Source organism: Panthera onca, chromosome B4 (genome assembly GCF_046562875.1).
Source record: "Panthera onca isolate mPanOnc1 chromosome B4, mPanOnc1 haplotype 2, whole genome shotgun sequence".
NCBI lineage: Eukaryota > Metazoa > Chordata > Mammalia > Carnivora > Felidae > Panthera > Panthera onca.
Genome location: NC_138345.1, coordinates 77,296,514 through 77,308,994, shown reverse-complemented (window position 1 = coordinate 77,308,994; position 12,481 = coordinate 77,296,514). Strand labels below are relative to the sequence as shown.

At 45.0% G+C, this 12,481-nt stretch overlaps 2 protein-coding genes across 17 annotated transcripts in view; one reads left to right on the top strand and one right to left on the bottom strand.

Moving 5' to 3' along the window:
• Positions 1 to 186: 186 nt before the first annotated feature.
• Positions 187 to 9,088, bottom strand: LETMD1 (LETM1 domain containing 1). 11 transcript variants are annotated; one of them, XM_060657616.3, is made up of 9 exons: positions 8,974 to 9,088; positions 7,895 to 8,046; positions 5,957 to 6,076; positions 5,217 to 5,299; positions 3,485 to 3,671; positions 3,260 to 3,361; positions 3,003 to 3,155; positions 2,483 to 2,579; positions 187 to 1,193 (listed from the first exon to the last, which is right to left on the bottom strand). In XM_060657616.3, the coding sequence occupies exons 3-9, from the start codon at positions 6,062 to 6,064 to the stop codon at positions 1,123 to 1,125; spliced, it is 801 nt and encodes a 266-aa protein (XP_060513599.1). In that variant the 5' UTR covers positions 6,065 to 6,076; positions 7,895 to 8,046; positions 8,974 to 9,088; the 3' UTR covers positions 187 to 1,122. The 11 variants fall into 11 exon arrangements, with proteins under 11 accessions (XP_060513599.1, XP_060513598.1, XP_060513595.1 ...); XM_060657615.3 differs by having other exon boundaries at positions 5,957 to 6,072; positions 8,974 to 9,087; XM_060657612.3 differs by lacking the exon at positions 8,974 to 9,088 and adding an exon at positions 8,593 to 8,754 and having other exon boundaries at positions 5,957 to 6,072; positions 7,895 to 8,067.
• Positions 8,864 to 12,481, top strand: part of SLC11A2 (solute carrier family 11 member 2) — a 52,880-nt gene continuing 49,262 nt past the window's right edge. For 5 of the 6 annotated variants that reach the window (XM_078449869.2, XM_078449868.2, XM_078449867.2 and 2 more), the window contains exon 1: positions 8,864 to 8,980. The gene's annotated coding sequence lies outside the window, so the exon portion shown is untranslated. The remainder of the gene's footprint in view (positions 8,981 to 12,481) is intronic. The other variant, XM_078449870.2, reaches the window with a different exon arrangement.

Below are 12,481 nucleotides of genomic sequence, written 5' to 3'. Positions count from 1 at the left end.
TCTCTGTTCCTGGTTATCGCGTTAAAATCGAGCAGAGGATCAGTGTCAAATCCGTTCCCTCAGAACTTCCATCCCATCAGAAGCTTCTATCCCAACCGACTACGTCTCCATTAGTTAGGTTACATCCGTCTTGTCAAAGGAGTTTTAGCAAAATCCTCCGAGTATGCAGAAGTCACTTCCAGCAACTGGTTTCAGGCAGTCTTTACTTGGCTTTAAAACAGTGCTTCATGCATTTAACAATAAGTTATTACACGTCACTAGTGTACAGGGACAAAAGCTAAACCCAACGTACTCTCGACGCAGACCGCTCCCGGGCTCCCAAGCAGGGTGGTCGTTAGTGCCTTGGAGGCTTAATCCAGGGCCCAAAGGCGGCCACCGGCAGTTACAGCCGGACTGCCGCAACTCAGCGGAGGTAGCAGAGTTTAAGATCTGTGGAGGCTGCACCACAGCCCGGAAATTAAGACAAGGGTGGGGTGAAGGCTATAAACACGGAAAGGGTCAAGTGGCACTTGTATTTCCTTGCATCGTTGCCATCAGAATGTTCCCATATATGAATAACTATTTGCTTTAAAAAAAAAAAATGTTTCATGGACTTGGAAAGGGAGTGGTTAACCCAGTGAGGGGACCAAAAATAAAAATAAAAATAAAAAGCCTATTTTTGGTCACAAAAAGGATCGAGGGCAGCATCAAAGGACACGCACAGATGTAAATGCTCCAGTTTCAACAGGGCTGCCCCCCTCCCCAGCCGGAAACTAACAAAAACCCAGCTGTAAAGAATGTGGCAGTGGTTAAGTCTGAGGCTGCTAGGACTTGCCCCACCTGGGGCAAAAGCTCACTTCCTAGGATCTGAACTCAAAACGTCACAATTAAAGCCCAGTACGGAGGCTGCTGCCGGCTCTGGCTGATGGTGAGGAAGTTGGGATGACACTTCTGGTAAGAGGGTCTGTTTCGGTTCCAGCTCCCTCCCTCGAGGGTACCACGCTGGGAAGCCCGCGGGCACCTGCTCCTCTGCCTCCCGCACACCCCCGCCAGGGCACACAGATGCTTTGCCGGCCAGTGCTGTTTGGTACCACGCTGCCGTACTGTGTGACTGCAGGATGATGCCACCCGCTCCACGTTCATTCAGCGCCTTGAGCCGGTGTAGTTGATGGAAAGCAGGACCACGTTGTGTAGCAAGAGGGACAGCTCAGCTTCTGAAAACACCATCAATGTTAATGGTTTGGCCAGGGAACAGTCACCTGGGGGGGGGGGGGGGAGGGGGCAGGGCTTGATCCTGGAGTCGGGAAGCCAAGTGCAGGGAGGTGTGACATCGAGAGGCTACTGTTCTTGAAGGTCCCCTGCTTCACCCCAGTCCCTGCCACGTATGCTGTCCTTTCCTTCCACCAGGTATTCCTTTCTCCTCATCCTCACTTCTTGCCTCTCATGTGCTGGTGGGAGAAAACTCAGAGATGCTAATGGTAGTGAACACTAACTATTGTCACCCTTGGGATTCTTCTGCTAGAAGCTGGTGCTCTGGAAACATTTCTTGGCTCCAAGGAGATTAGTAGGCCTACCCTGCTATTCACAGGCTTAGAAAACATCAAAGCCCAGCCAAAGGTTCCAATAAGTGACTCACAGGCCTAATACCCACCCTCAGATACTTTTTATTTAGCCAGTTGTTTTTGATTTTGTGGGGTTTTTTTTTAAAGATTTGTTTTTATTTTAAACTTAAAAAAAAAAACGTTTTATTTTTGAGAGAGACAGAGACAGAGTGTGAGCAGGGGAGAGGCAGAGAGAGAGGGAGACACAGAATCTGAAACAGGCTCCAGGCTCTGAGCTGTCAGCACAGAGCCCGACGCGGGGCTTGAACTCACAAACCGTGAGATCGTGACCTGAGCCAAAGTCGGACGCCTAACCGACTGAGCCACCCAGGTGCCCCAAGATTTATTTTTAAGTCATCTCTACACCCAACGTGGAGCTCGAACTCACAACCCTGAGATCAAGAGTTGTATGCTCTACCGACTGAGCCAGCCAGGTGCTCCAAGTGTTTCTGTTTTGAGTTTGAATGCCTTTAGACTGGCGCTTCTCACCCGGGATAATTCTATTCCCCCTTCCCCCACAGGACATCCACCAATGTTGGGAGACGTTTTTGATGATCAGAACTGGGGTGGAGGGCGCTACTGACATCTAGTGGGTAGAGGGCAGGGATACTGCTAGATACCCTCTAATGCACATGGTAGCCCCCAGGACGAAGCATCTGTAGTGCTGAGGCTGAGAAACTGCTTCAGACTGGCATGCACGTAGTCTTGGTTCCCCCAAGTCCCCGCTACTGCCTCTTGTCTTGCACAGTCTACTTCACTACCTGCTTAGCCCCTGTAGGCAAATGAGTTTATACACAGGATAAGGGTCTCACAGTACTCACTCATCAACTCCAAAGTAATCTCAGAATAAAATATAAAAATTATTTGAATTTGAGTGGCATAACCACAGGGATGGGTCTTACCTTTCAGGCTGCAGGAAATCTGTAGCCATTCTCCCAGCCAAGTTCGACACCTCTCTTCAGCGATATGGGTAGAATTCAGGCCACGAAGATAACAAGCCTATTATCACCCAGAAGAGAAACAGTCCTCAATAATCACATAGCAAGTATGGCCATGAACTGTAAACCCACTAATAATTCAAAACCTCTAAGTAAGTTCCAATCTCATCCCCACAAGAAACCTTTCTCTGTGGCAATCTGAACTATGGACAAGAAGACAAGCAAAGAGGACTATATAACCAAAAATAGTAGGTCTAAAGAACAGTGTCCCTGGTTTTTGAAAGGCCATAAGCCAAAACTACTCTGGGCAATTCCCTCCCATGAGTTCACTGAGAAAAAAAGACACAGAAACGAAGTGAAAGAATAAAGAGTTTGGGCTTTGTTCTAACAACCAAAACATGGTGGAGGTCTCTGTAAGCCCCCAGTCCTGTGAGCTCAAAAGCCCACCAAGGATTGAGGGTTGATATTGCCATCAAATTCTTACCGATTTCACTTCCTGAGGGGTCAGGTGGCCAATCCCCAGCTTTGCCAAAGCTTTGTCCAGTTGGTGAATTACAGTGGTATGAGTCTTTAAACGGTGTCTCAACAAGAAAGAAGGCAGATAAGGTGTGAGAAGCATGGCTCGACTCAAGGCTTTCTGTAACGCAACGACACAGGAGGAGAAAGTCAGCACGGCATTACCATACACAGAACCTGAGGCAAGGCGAGGCTGCGGAACAGAGAAAGCCTCGAAGTGCTCACCATTTGCAAAGCATGGAGTTGGTTCATGCCCAGAGGATGGTTAGAGAAACACTCTCTCAGAGCCAGGATATCATGTATTGCTGGGTGGGTACCATGCTGTATCTTGGGAGAGCCAAGAGATTGGTAGAGGTTAGGAAGCTCCTGACTGGCTCTCTTTCCTAGTTTTAGTGCAAACTGGATCTAACAAGAGTCCTAGTTTGCAGGAAGGGTTAGCTAGAGGAATACCTTGGTGCACAGCTCTGTCATATGCCACCGGAGTCCTGCATCAGAAACGAGAGGGATAACCCTTTCTAAATAGCCAAGGATTTCTGGGTGGGACTGCTTCCGGAGAGCATGATAGATATCTAAGAAATCAATTTGTTGCTTTGGGGTCCAGAAATGTTGGATCAGTAGCTGCCTAGGAAACAGGTACCTGAAAGGAAAAGGAATCACAATGTCACTTGCTGAAACCAGCATCTTCAAAGCGATCTAAGAAAGCATTTGGCAGATATGAATACTAGGAAGAAGAAATGGAGACATTACTCCCTACGTCACTGTTCTGTAAATAAGTCTCAGACCAGGGTTTAAGAGACACGGAAGCACAATTTCAAGCAACATTACTGAGGTTTGTGAAAGCAAGCAGTGGTGGAATAGCCTCGCATGCAGTAATTGGATAAAATGACTCCTTTTGAACCAAAGCATCTGAAGAACATATGCTGGACAGACCGGGAGACAGATGCAGACAGAGCTGGTCATTATATGTGATGGTGACAACCTCAAGCTGTTGCACAGTCCGTATGTGTATACAAAATGTGAAAGTCAAATTTGTTTTTTAATTCATTTTCCGCATGTGTGGTGGTTTTAAAGCACGGCCACAAATTCTCTGGCAACACTCTCATTGAGGAGGAAGGTCTATGTCCCCCTTACTTTTAAATCTGGGTGACTGATTCAACCAATAAAGCAGAGCAGAAGTGAGTCTTTGTGACTTCCAAGGCTAAGTTATAAAAGGCCACCCGGATTCTTATTTGCTGAAACACTCACCCTTGGAGCCCTGAGCTGCCTGCCATGTAAGAAGTCCTATTACTCTGAGGCCACCATATTAAAGAGGCCACATATAGGCACTCTGACAGTCCCAGCCTTCCGGCCATCCCTGCTAAGGCACCAGACATAAGAGTGATCTTAGATCATCCAGACCAGTCCATTCATCAGCTAAATATCACTGAGAGACTTCTGTCAACATCACACGGAAGAGAAAAATCAGTCACACACCTGAACCCTGCCCAATTTCCTGACCCACGAAACCATGAAAAGCTATTAAGCTTTGAGGTTGTTTGTTATGTAGCAACAGATAACTAAAACACACAAGATCAAAGTTTAAAAGTGTCATCTTTGGGGGGGGGGGGGGTCTGGGTAGCTCAGTCGATTAAGCATCCAACTCTTGACTTCGGCTCAGGTCACACGGCTCACGGTTTGTGAGTTCTAGCCCTGCATTGGGCTCTGTGCTGACAGTGCAGAGCCAGCTTGAGATTCTCTCTCTCCTCTCTCTCAAGATAAATAAACTTAAAAAATCAATCAATCAATCAATCAATCAATCAATCATCAAAAGTGTCGTGTTTGGATACAAAGTAAAGATTTATGTGATCAGGATATGAAATGCGTTTCTCTCCTAAAAAAACTGTCCCAAATTGCTAAGCCTCTCAGGGAGTGGGTTGCTGCCTCTAGGGATGATGGAAAAGGTCATAATCTTATTTCACAACACACAGAGGCAGCTGAGAGGCAGGAAAAGTCTACGCTACCTACACCTACAGCTAACCCAGTAATCCAAGTGTTACCAAGTGTGGCTAATTAGAAGACTGGAGCAGGAAATGTGATAATCTCTGCCTATTTCTGAAATGGAAAGTTCTTCTTAAAATAATTTTGAATTAAAAAAAAATCTATATATCTTCAATACGCTGGGAAGATAGAAGTCTGTACTCACATTAGCAAGAAGACCAGGTAGTTGGCAAAGGGTGGAATGGAAATAATACCTAGGAAAAGACACTTGGTGACGTCTCGGCGGAACTAAGCAGAAATAAACACAGACGCAGTTTTAACCCAAGTAAGTTCTTAATACAATGGACAATCCCTCCCCAACACTGTGCAGTAAATTTCTATTACAGCCCAGAGAAGGATCAAGCTTATTTCTATCTACCTCTAGTTGGTAAATTCCTTGAGGACAGAAGCCCTGATTTGTTCATTTTTGTATCCCAAATAATGTCTAGTACAGGGCCTGACATTATACCAAATCTCTCAACAAATTCTTCCTGATGTGCCAAATGGGTCCCAGGTTCTCGCTCTCAGTTTCAAAGTCACCACCAAAGTGAACACCATCAAGTCACTACCAAATACTACTTTCCTGCTGCCTTTGGGATCCTTGCAGATTTTTATGTATCAGAAATGAACTCGATTTTAGTGTCCACAACTTTCATTCAGCAAGGATGCCAGAATCTCTATGGAGCTCTGTTATAGAGGGCTACAACTCCGAATAAACCCAATTCTGACCAATAACCCGATGTTCTTACTTAGTTCGATACTTTGATCTCACAGCAGAGGGGAAAGGATGATCAGTGGTGAACAAGATAGGAAAGGAAAAACAAAACAAAACAAAAAACACTTGAGATCTTAGTTAACTTTAATTACCTCACCATGAACTTCTGGGTATCTGCCCCTGGCCCATACCTGTCTCAAATGCTCCATCTCCCGGTATGAAAGTTGATGAAACTTTACATTGTGCTTCCACATATATGTCTTTATTCTTCTAGCCTTTTTGGCATCAGCCCAAAACATCTGCAATCCTGCCTCATTAAAGTAGAGGACAGAGTGTAATGTTATCCCAGTGTGAATCTTACCACAGGTCCCTACTCCATGTCTAACCCCAATGCACGTACTTGTCGCTCCCCAAAATTACTCTAAATCAGAGCTCTAAACTAGGACACTTAAAACTCTTGTGAGGCCAACTTGTATCTCTTTTCTCATTCTTTTCCCCCGCAACACAACACCTATCTCCCAGCCAAGCCGGCCTTCTGTGATCTACTATAGAATGGTCTCCCTCTTCTGGTTCATTGCCTGCTCCCTCCTTAAAATGAAAATTCAAGGGGTGCTGGGTGGCTTTGTCAGTTGAGCGTCCGACTCTTGATCTCAGCTCAGGCCGTGATCTCACGGCTTATGGGCTTGAGCCTCGCATCAGGCTCTGCACTGACAGGGTGGAGCCTGCTTGGGGTTGTCTCTCCCTGTCTCTCTCTGCCCTTCACCTGCTGTACGCGTGTGCACCCTCTCTCTCTCTTAAAAGAGATAAACATTTAGAAATAAAAAAAATTCAAAAGCTCCCTAACTTCAGGAAGTCTTGCTCAATTAACCTTATCTTTTCCCCAACCAGATATTAACTTATCTTCTTTCTAGAACACTTTTAGAAATAGTATAATTCAACAGATTTCTATGGTTCAATTTTTCTCTTCATTCGATGATTATTCTTACATTTTATCTAGGGCTTTAGTTCTTAAAAATGCTTTCATATTTATGAACGAAATGAAATAATGTGTAGGTTGGCTTCAAAATTATACAGGAGAAGGCAAGTGTATAAATGAAGTAAGACCGGCAGCCATGAGTTGGTAGCTGTTGAAGTGAGACTGAGTATATGGAAATTCATTACATTATTCTCTCTACTTTTGTGTACATTTAAAACTTTACACAATCAAAAGCCTAAAAACAAACCAACCAAAATATTTTTTCGGACCTTTTTCTCATTTAATCATAGCTATAAACCGGGAGCAGAGAAAGTAGCCATTCTATTTCTACTTTAGATTTTCCATGAAGCTAGTAATAATCATGATAATATCCACAGCTGACAACATGGTACTTTGTTGTAATTGGTGTTATGATAAAAGTACAGAGTATAATAATAGAGGTACATTTATTGAGCACATACTATGATCAGGCCATGAGTACTTTACAAATATTGATGTATTTAATCTTCACAACCATGTGGGTCAATAGGTAGGTTCTATTATTATTTGCTGTATTTTACAGATGAAAAAAACAAGGAACAGAGAGGTTAAGTAACTAGTCCAATCACATAGCCAGTGACAAGCTAGGATTTGAACACAGGCAGTCTGGCACCAGAGTGGACATGTATCATTATACCATCTCTTAGTAACTAGCTCAGCTTTGATTTTAATGAAAACATCCAGAAAACAAGTATATGTAGTGCAATTTCCACAATACGCTACCTATAGATTTGTGATAACCATTAAACCACATCTGCTTATGGGCCAAGTCCACTGATAAATCACAGGGCAGGTCTGTGCAGCCATAGACGTCTGGCCTGGTGCATGTCAAAGAATTTCCATAATAGGCAGCTGCGTATGGTTAAGAAAAGTGCAAAAATACCTATAGGCATCCCCCTCCGGATGCTCTCAGAAGTTGTTGTCATAATACTTTTCTAGAAACATTCTCCAGAAGTGCTAACTTAAAAGAATTCGTTTCACGCTCAAGCATTTATGACACAGAAACCACCCCCCCAGCTCATATCACATAGCAGAACATGCAAACACTCTTACTCATTCTAACTCTTTGACATTGCTCATGAACTGATTCAAGGGATTTCTGTTTTGGTTTTACCTTTCATGAAGATTGTGTACAGGACATAGAAGCGGGGGAAATGACGACCCAAGAAACGATGGTATTTCCCATTAATCACTTTGGTCTTGGTCACCACATAAGAAATCAAGCTCTTCACATCTGCCTTTGGAGAAAGGTGGAGGTTTGAAGACCTACAAGGAAGATCAAAGAGACTATCTGGGCATCAGTCCTGGAGTCCGTTCACACTAATGTAAAACACCAGGTCTCAGGGAATGTATGCTAAGGCCTGAAACTTCTGAAATCCAAGGAAGATCTTGGGCTCAGGAAGAGATAAGCGATCAGAAAAGAAAAACAGATCGGGCAGATGAAAGATCAGACGGGAAGGAATGTTGGGTGTGGGTATGAGTCTGCAGGGAGCGCAAGGCCTGAGGGACCATTTGAACAGCAGGCTAAGGCCAGAGAGATGGGATCCAGACAAGCAGCCGTAAAGCTGGAGTAGAAAAAGGGAGGCTGAAAGCTCGGAATACGTGGGGGATTCGGACAATATGGAGCCCTGAAAGTTGAAGCGGGTCAGGAAGCCATATGACTAGTAGGGATCGGGGTGCGAATTCTGAGCAGAATAAAAACCCGGGGCTAGGCCGTGTAACGCTAAGAATTAAGAAAAGCCATGCAAACAAGGTTGAGAGACTGGAAGGGCCTGAACATCAGAAACCTTTCCTTTCTCCCACGTCCCTCACCGAGGGGCCCCCCAGGCCAGGCCAGCGCGAGGGCGAGCAAGTTGCAGCTTCCGGGTGACATAAGGTCCGGGGGTGACCGCCGAACCCCACAGACCAGCCCGAGCCCAGCACACCCTGGAGAGCGCCATCTTCACAGCGAGGGCGGGAGAGAAGGAAAGAGGTCGTCTTCAGGTCAAAGTTCACTGTACGTCACGTTCGTTCCAGAACGCATGCGTCTTTCCTGAGCGCTGATTGGTATCCATAGACGGCCTGTCTGAGGCTCCCCTGGCGAGGAACCGATGCTAACTAGGTGGCGAAAGAAGGAGCAGGATTGGATGCAGCCAGTATTTCCTTGTTTAAAAGCGCCGGAAGCGGGTTGTCCCGAAGGGAATGAGGACTTACGGCAGTGGTTGGTTTTGCGATCTTGAGGACGTCCTCTCTCTGAGGACCTGCTGACCCCTCGCGATTCACTAGGGCTTCCTAGCGCCTCCCTTGCCCTCTGTCCTTACTCCGGACTTCGGGGCCTTGAGGCGGTGGAGGGGGGTTGGGGGGGGAGGGGGGGACGGTACCAGGTGTCACGGTGGCAGTGACTGGGGCCAAGGCGCCCTCTAGTGGCGGTGGCCGGGAACTGTCCAGTGTCAGTCGAGGCGATGAGGGAGCGGCCCCTGTGCGCACTAAATACCCTTTTACTTTAGCCAGCTTTTTCCAAACTAGGTTTGTGGGAAGGTATCTTTCCTTAAAAGCCTCCTGAAGACCAAGGTCGGGTCTGAAGTGTCACTTTTCCGAGACGCTTCCTCTGTCCACTTTATCCAAAGTAATGCCAACAAATTATAATGTAATACATTATACATGTATTATACATATATGCGTACATGTGTTATATATAATGTATTATACATGTAAACGTACGTGTTATACGTATATACATATGTGTTATACATGTATACATGCATGTATACAGTATATACATATGTATAATGTATAATGTATATATATACACATTAACTTAAATTGTAGTTAACATGCACGTGCAATATTGGTTTCAAGAGAAGTCAGTGATTTATGCCTTATATACAAAATCCAGTGCTCATCACAAGTGCCCTCCTTAGTACCCCTTACCCTTCTAGCCCATCCCCCACCTCCCTCCCTCCATCAACTTACCACTTACATTGTTTATACATTTGTTTCCTTGTTTGGCGGGCTCCCAGAACTAGACTGAGGGCAGGCACCTTCCTGCCTTGTTCACTGCTGTACCCTACCCCTAACAATAGGCGCCATGCCTGGGATGTAGTAGGTGTTCAATAAATATTTTTGAGTTAAACTAATTACTGAAACTGGGAAGGATTCTTAGAGGTGGTGCTTAGCTGCTGCCCAGAGTTAGTTTGCTGTCTTGAGTACATATGAATATTTACCCTACATGGAGAGTAGTAAAAAGCATCCTATTGGTAAACAGGATCTAGGTTCAAATCTTAGCACTGCCATTTCCTTTAGTGTATGTGACCTTGGACAAGTTACTTTAGCTCTATCTCTTCTGTAAGAGTACTCATTTGATAAGAGTTCTGTGAAAAGCCAAGAAAAAAATGGTTGTGAAAACTCCATATGACCCTTAATGGGTCAGAGAGTTTCGTATTAACATAGACTGTTTATGACTACTGCTCATGAAGTCAGAAAATGTTCTGTAAGTGATGGTCTCTACAATTGTTGGGTAGATGAGGTGGGCAGGATAGAAAGTTGACTAAAACATGATTTCAGTCTTCAGGCAGTGTCTAAGTTCTCTCAACTGTTATGTATCTCAAGAATATTTAGCTCTACAGGTCTTGATCTCAGGGTTGTGAGTTCAAGCCCCATGTTGGGCTCCACGCTGGGTGTGGAGCCTACTTAAAAAAAAGAAAAATATTCAGCTCTAAAATTCTAGAACACTCATGGAAAGAAGGGGGCAAGATCAATCAGAGACACTTTTGTGGAGGAAATAGGCAGGTATTGTGCCTGGAAAGATGGAGTCGAGGGAGCAGTAAAACAATATGGCAAGAACACAGGAATTCTTTCCCTCCTTCCTTCCTTCCTTCCTTCCTTCCTTCCTTCCTTCCTTCCCTCCTTCCGTCCTTCCTTCCTTCCTCAAATACATGTTTATTATTTAGTGCCTCTCCCTCCATGCCCCCTCACCACAACATACATGCATAAGTCTTGCTGGTTCAGCCTTCTAACTATTTCTTCAGTCATCCAGTTTCCTCTCTCCTGTGCCACCACCCGCCTTTGATCCAGAAGACTGAATCTGCTTCCTTACTGGTTTCCCTTTCATCTATTTTGGCCTCCTTCCAACCAGTTTTCTATTCCATAGCCAGAGAAAGCTTTGAAAATTGCAAATCTAAGCTTGTCACTCCCCTTTATAAAACCTTTCAAGTTTCCTCTGACTCTTAGGATAAAGTTCAGACTCCTTGACCCGGCCTACAAGGCTTTGCATTATTGACTTCATCCTGTCTTCCCAGCCTCCTCTCATGCCGCATCGTATCTTTTCAACCCCTTAGCTTTCTATGCTAAGAAACGTTGGCCTTTCGGTTCTACTTTAGGGCAAGCAACCTTATGCTCTGGGCTTTTGAATTTTTTTTTTTTCAACGTTTTTTATTTATTTTTGGGACAGAGAGAGACAGAGCATGAACGGGGGAGGGTCAGAGAGAGAGGGAGACACAGAATCGGAAACAGGCTCCAGGCTCCGAGCCATCAGCCCAGAGCCCGACGCGGGGCTCGAACTCACGGACCGCGAGATCGTGACCTGGCTGAAGTCGGACGCTTAACCGACTACGCCACCCAGGCGCCCCTGCTCTGGGCTTTTGCATGTTGCTCTTTGCTTGGAGTGTCTTCCCTCCCTCCCAGTTTGTCTTTCAAGTTCCAGCTGAAATGGTAATAATAGCTAGCGTTTATTAAGCAACTGCCATGTGCCAGCATTGTTCTTGATGCTTTCTGTGTATTATGTCATTTAATCCTCACTATAACTTCATGAGGTAGATACTGTTATTAACCCCACTTTATTATTTATTTATTATTTTCTTTTTCGTGTTTATTTATTCTTGAGAGAGAGAGAGAGTGACAGAGTGAGCGGGGGAGGGGCAGAACACAAGAGGGACACAGAATCGGAAGCGGGCTCCAGACTCTGAGCTGTCGGCACAGAGCCCGACGCCGGGCTGGAACCCACGGAATTGTGAGATCTTGACCTGAGCCGAAGTCGGATGCTCAACCGACTCAGCCACGCAGGCGCCCCAGCTCCACTTTCTAAATGAGGAAAGGGAGGTTAAGTAACCTGCTCAAGATTTGAGTCAGGATTTGAACCCAGACTGGGCACGTGAATTACTGCACTGTACATAAACAGCACTGTTGGAGAAAACTATTTTTTTTTTTTTAAATTTTTTTTTCAACGTTTTTTTATTTATTTGTGGGACAGAGAGAGACAGAGCATGAACGGGGGAGGGACAGAGAGAGAGGGAGACACAGAATCGGAAACAGGCTCCAGGCTCCGAGCCATCAGCCCAGAGCCTGACGCGGGGCTCGAACTCACGGACCGTGAGATCGTGACCTGGCTGAAGTCGGACGTTTAACCGACTGCGCCACCCAGGCGCCCCGAGAAAACTATTTTTTAATCCCACAGATTTAGGTTCCTCTGTCACTCATCTATCTTGTAGCTAGGTATACTTGTCCTTAATAGTACTTAAAATGATCATAATTAATCAGCTGTGGCATTATGCATTTCATGAATTCCATGGAATTCTAAGCTCACTGTATTTATAGTCCCTCGCACAGTGCCTGGGACACAAGACATGCTCATTAAATATTTGTTACATGAATAAGTATTTTATATACCTGAATATAAGGTAGTGTTTGATTTATTATTTATTTTTTTATTTTATTCTGAAAATAA

What these genes read in the sequence shown, in the direction of transcription:
- LETMD1 (XM_060657611.3), bottom strand. Translation starts at nt 8,720, where the DNA reads ATGGCGCTCTCCAGGGTGTGCTGGGCTCGGGCTGGTCTGTGGGGTTCG. An exon ending in TGACAGAGCTGTGCACCAAG is followed by an intron (nt 3,362 to 3,484) that starts GTATTCCTCTAG and finishes GGCTCTCCCAAG; the next exon opens with ATACAGCATGGTACCCACCC. An exon ending in CCCCTCAGGAAGTGAAATCG is followed by an intron (nt 2,580 to 3,002) that starts GTAAGAATTTGA and finishes GGGTGATAATAG; the next exon opens with GCTTGTTATCTTCGTGGCCT.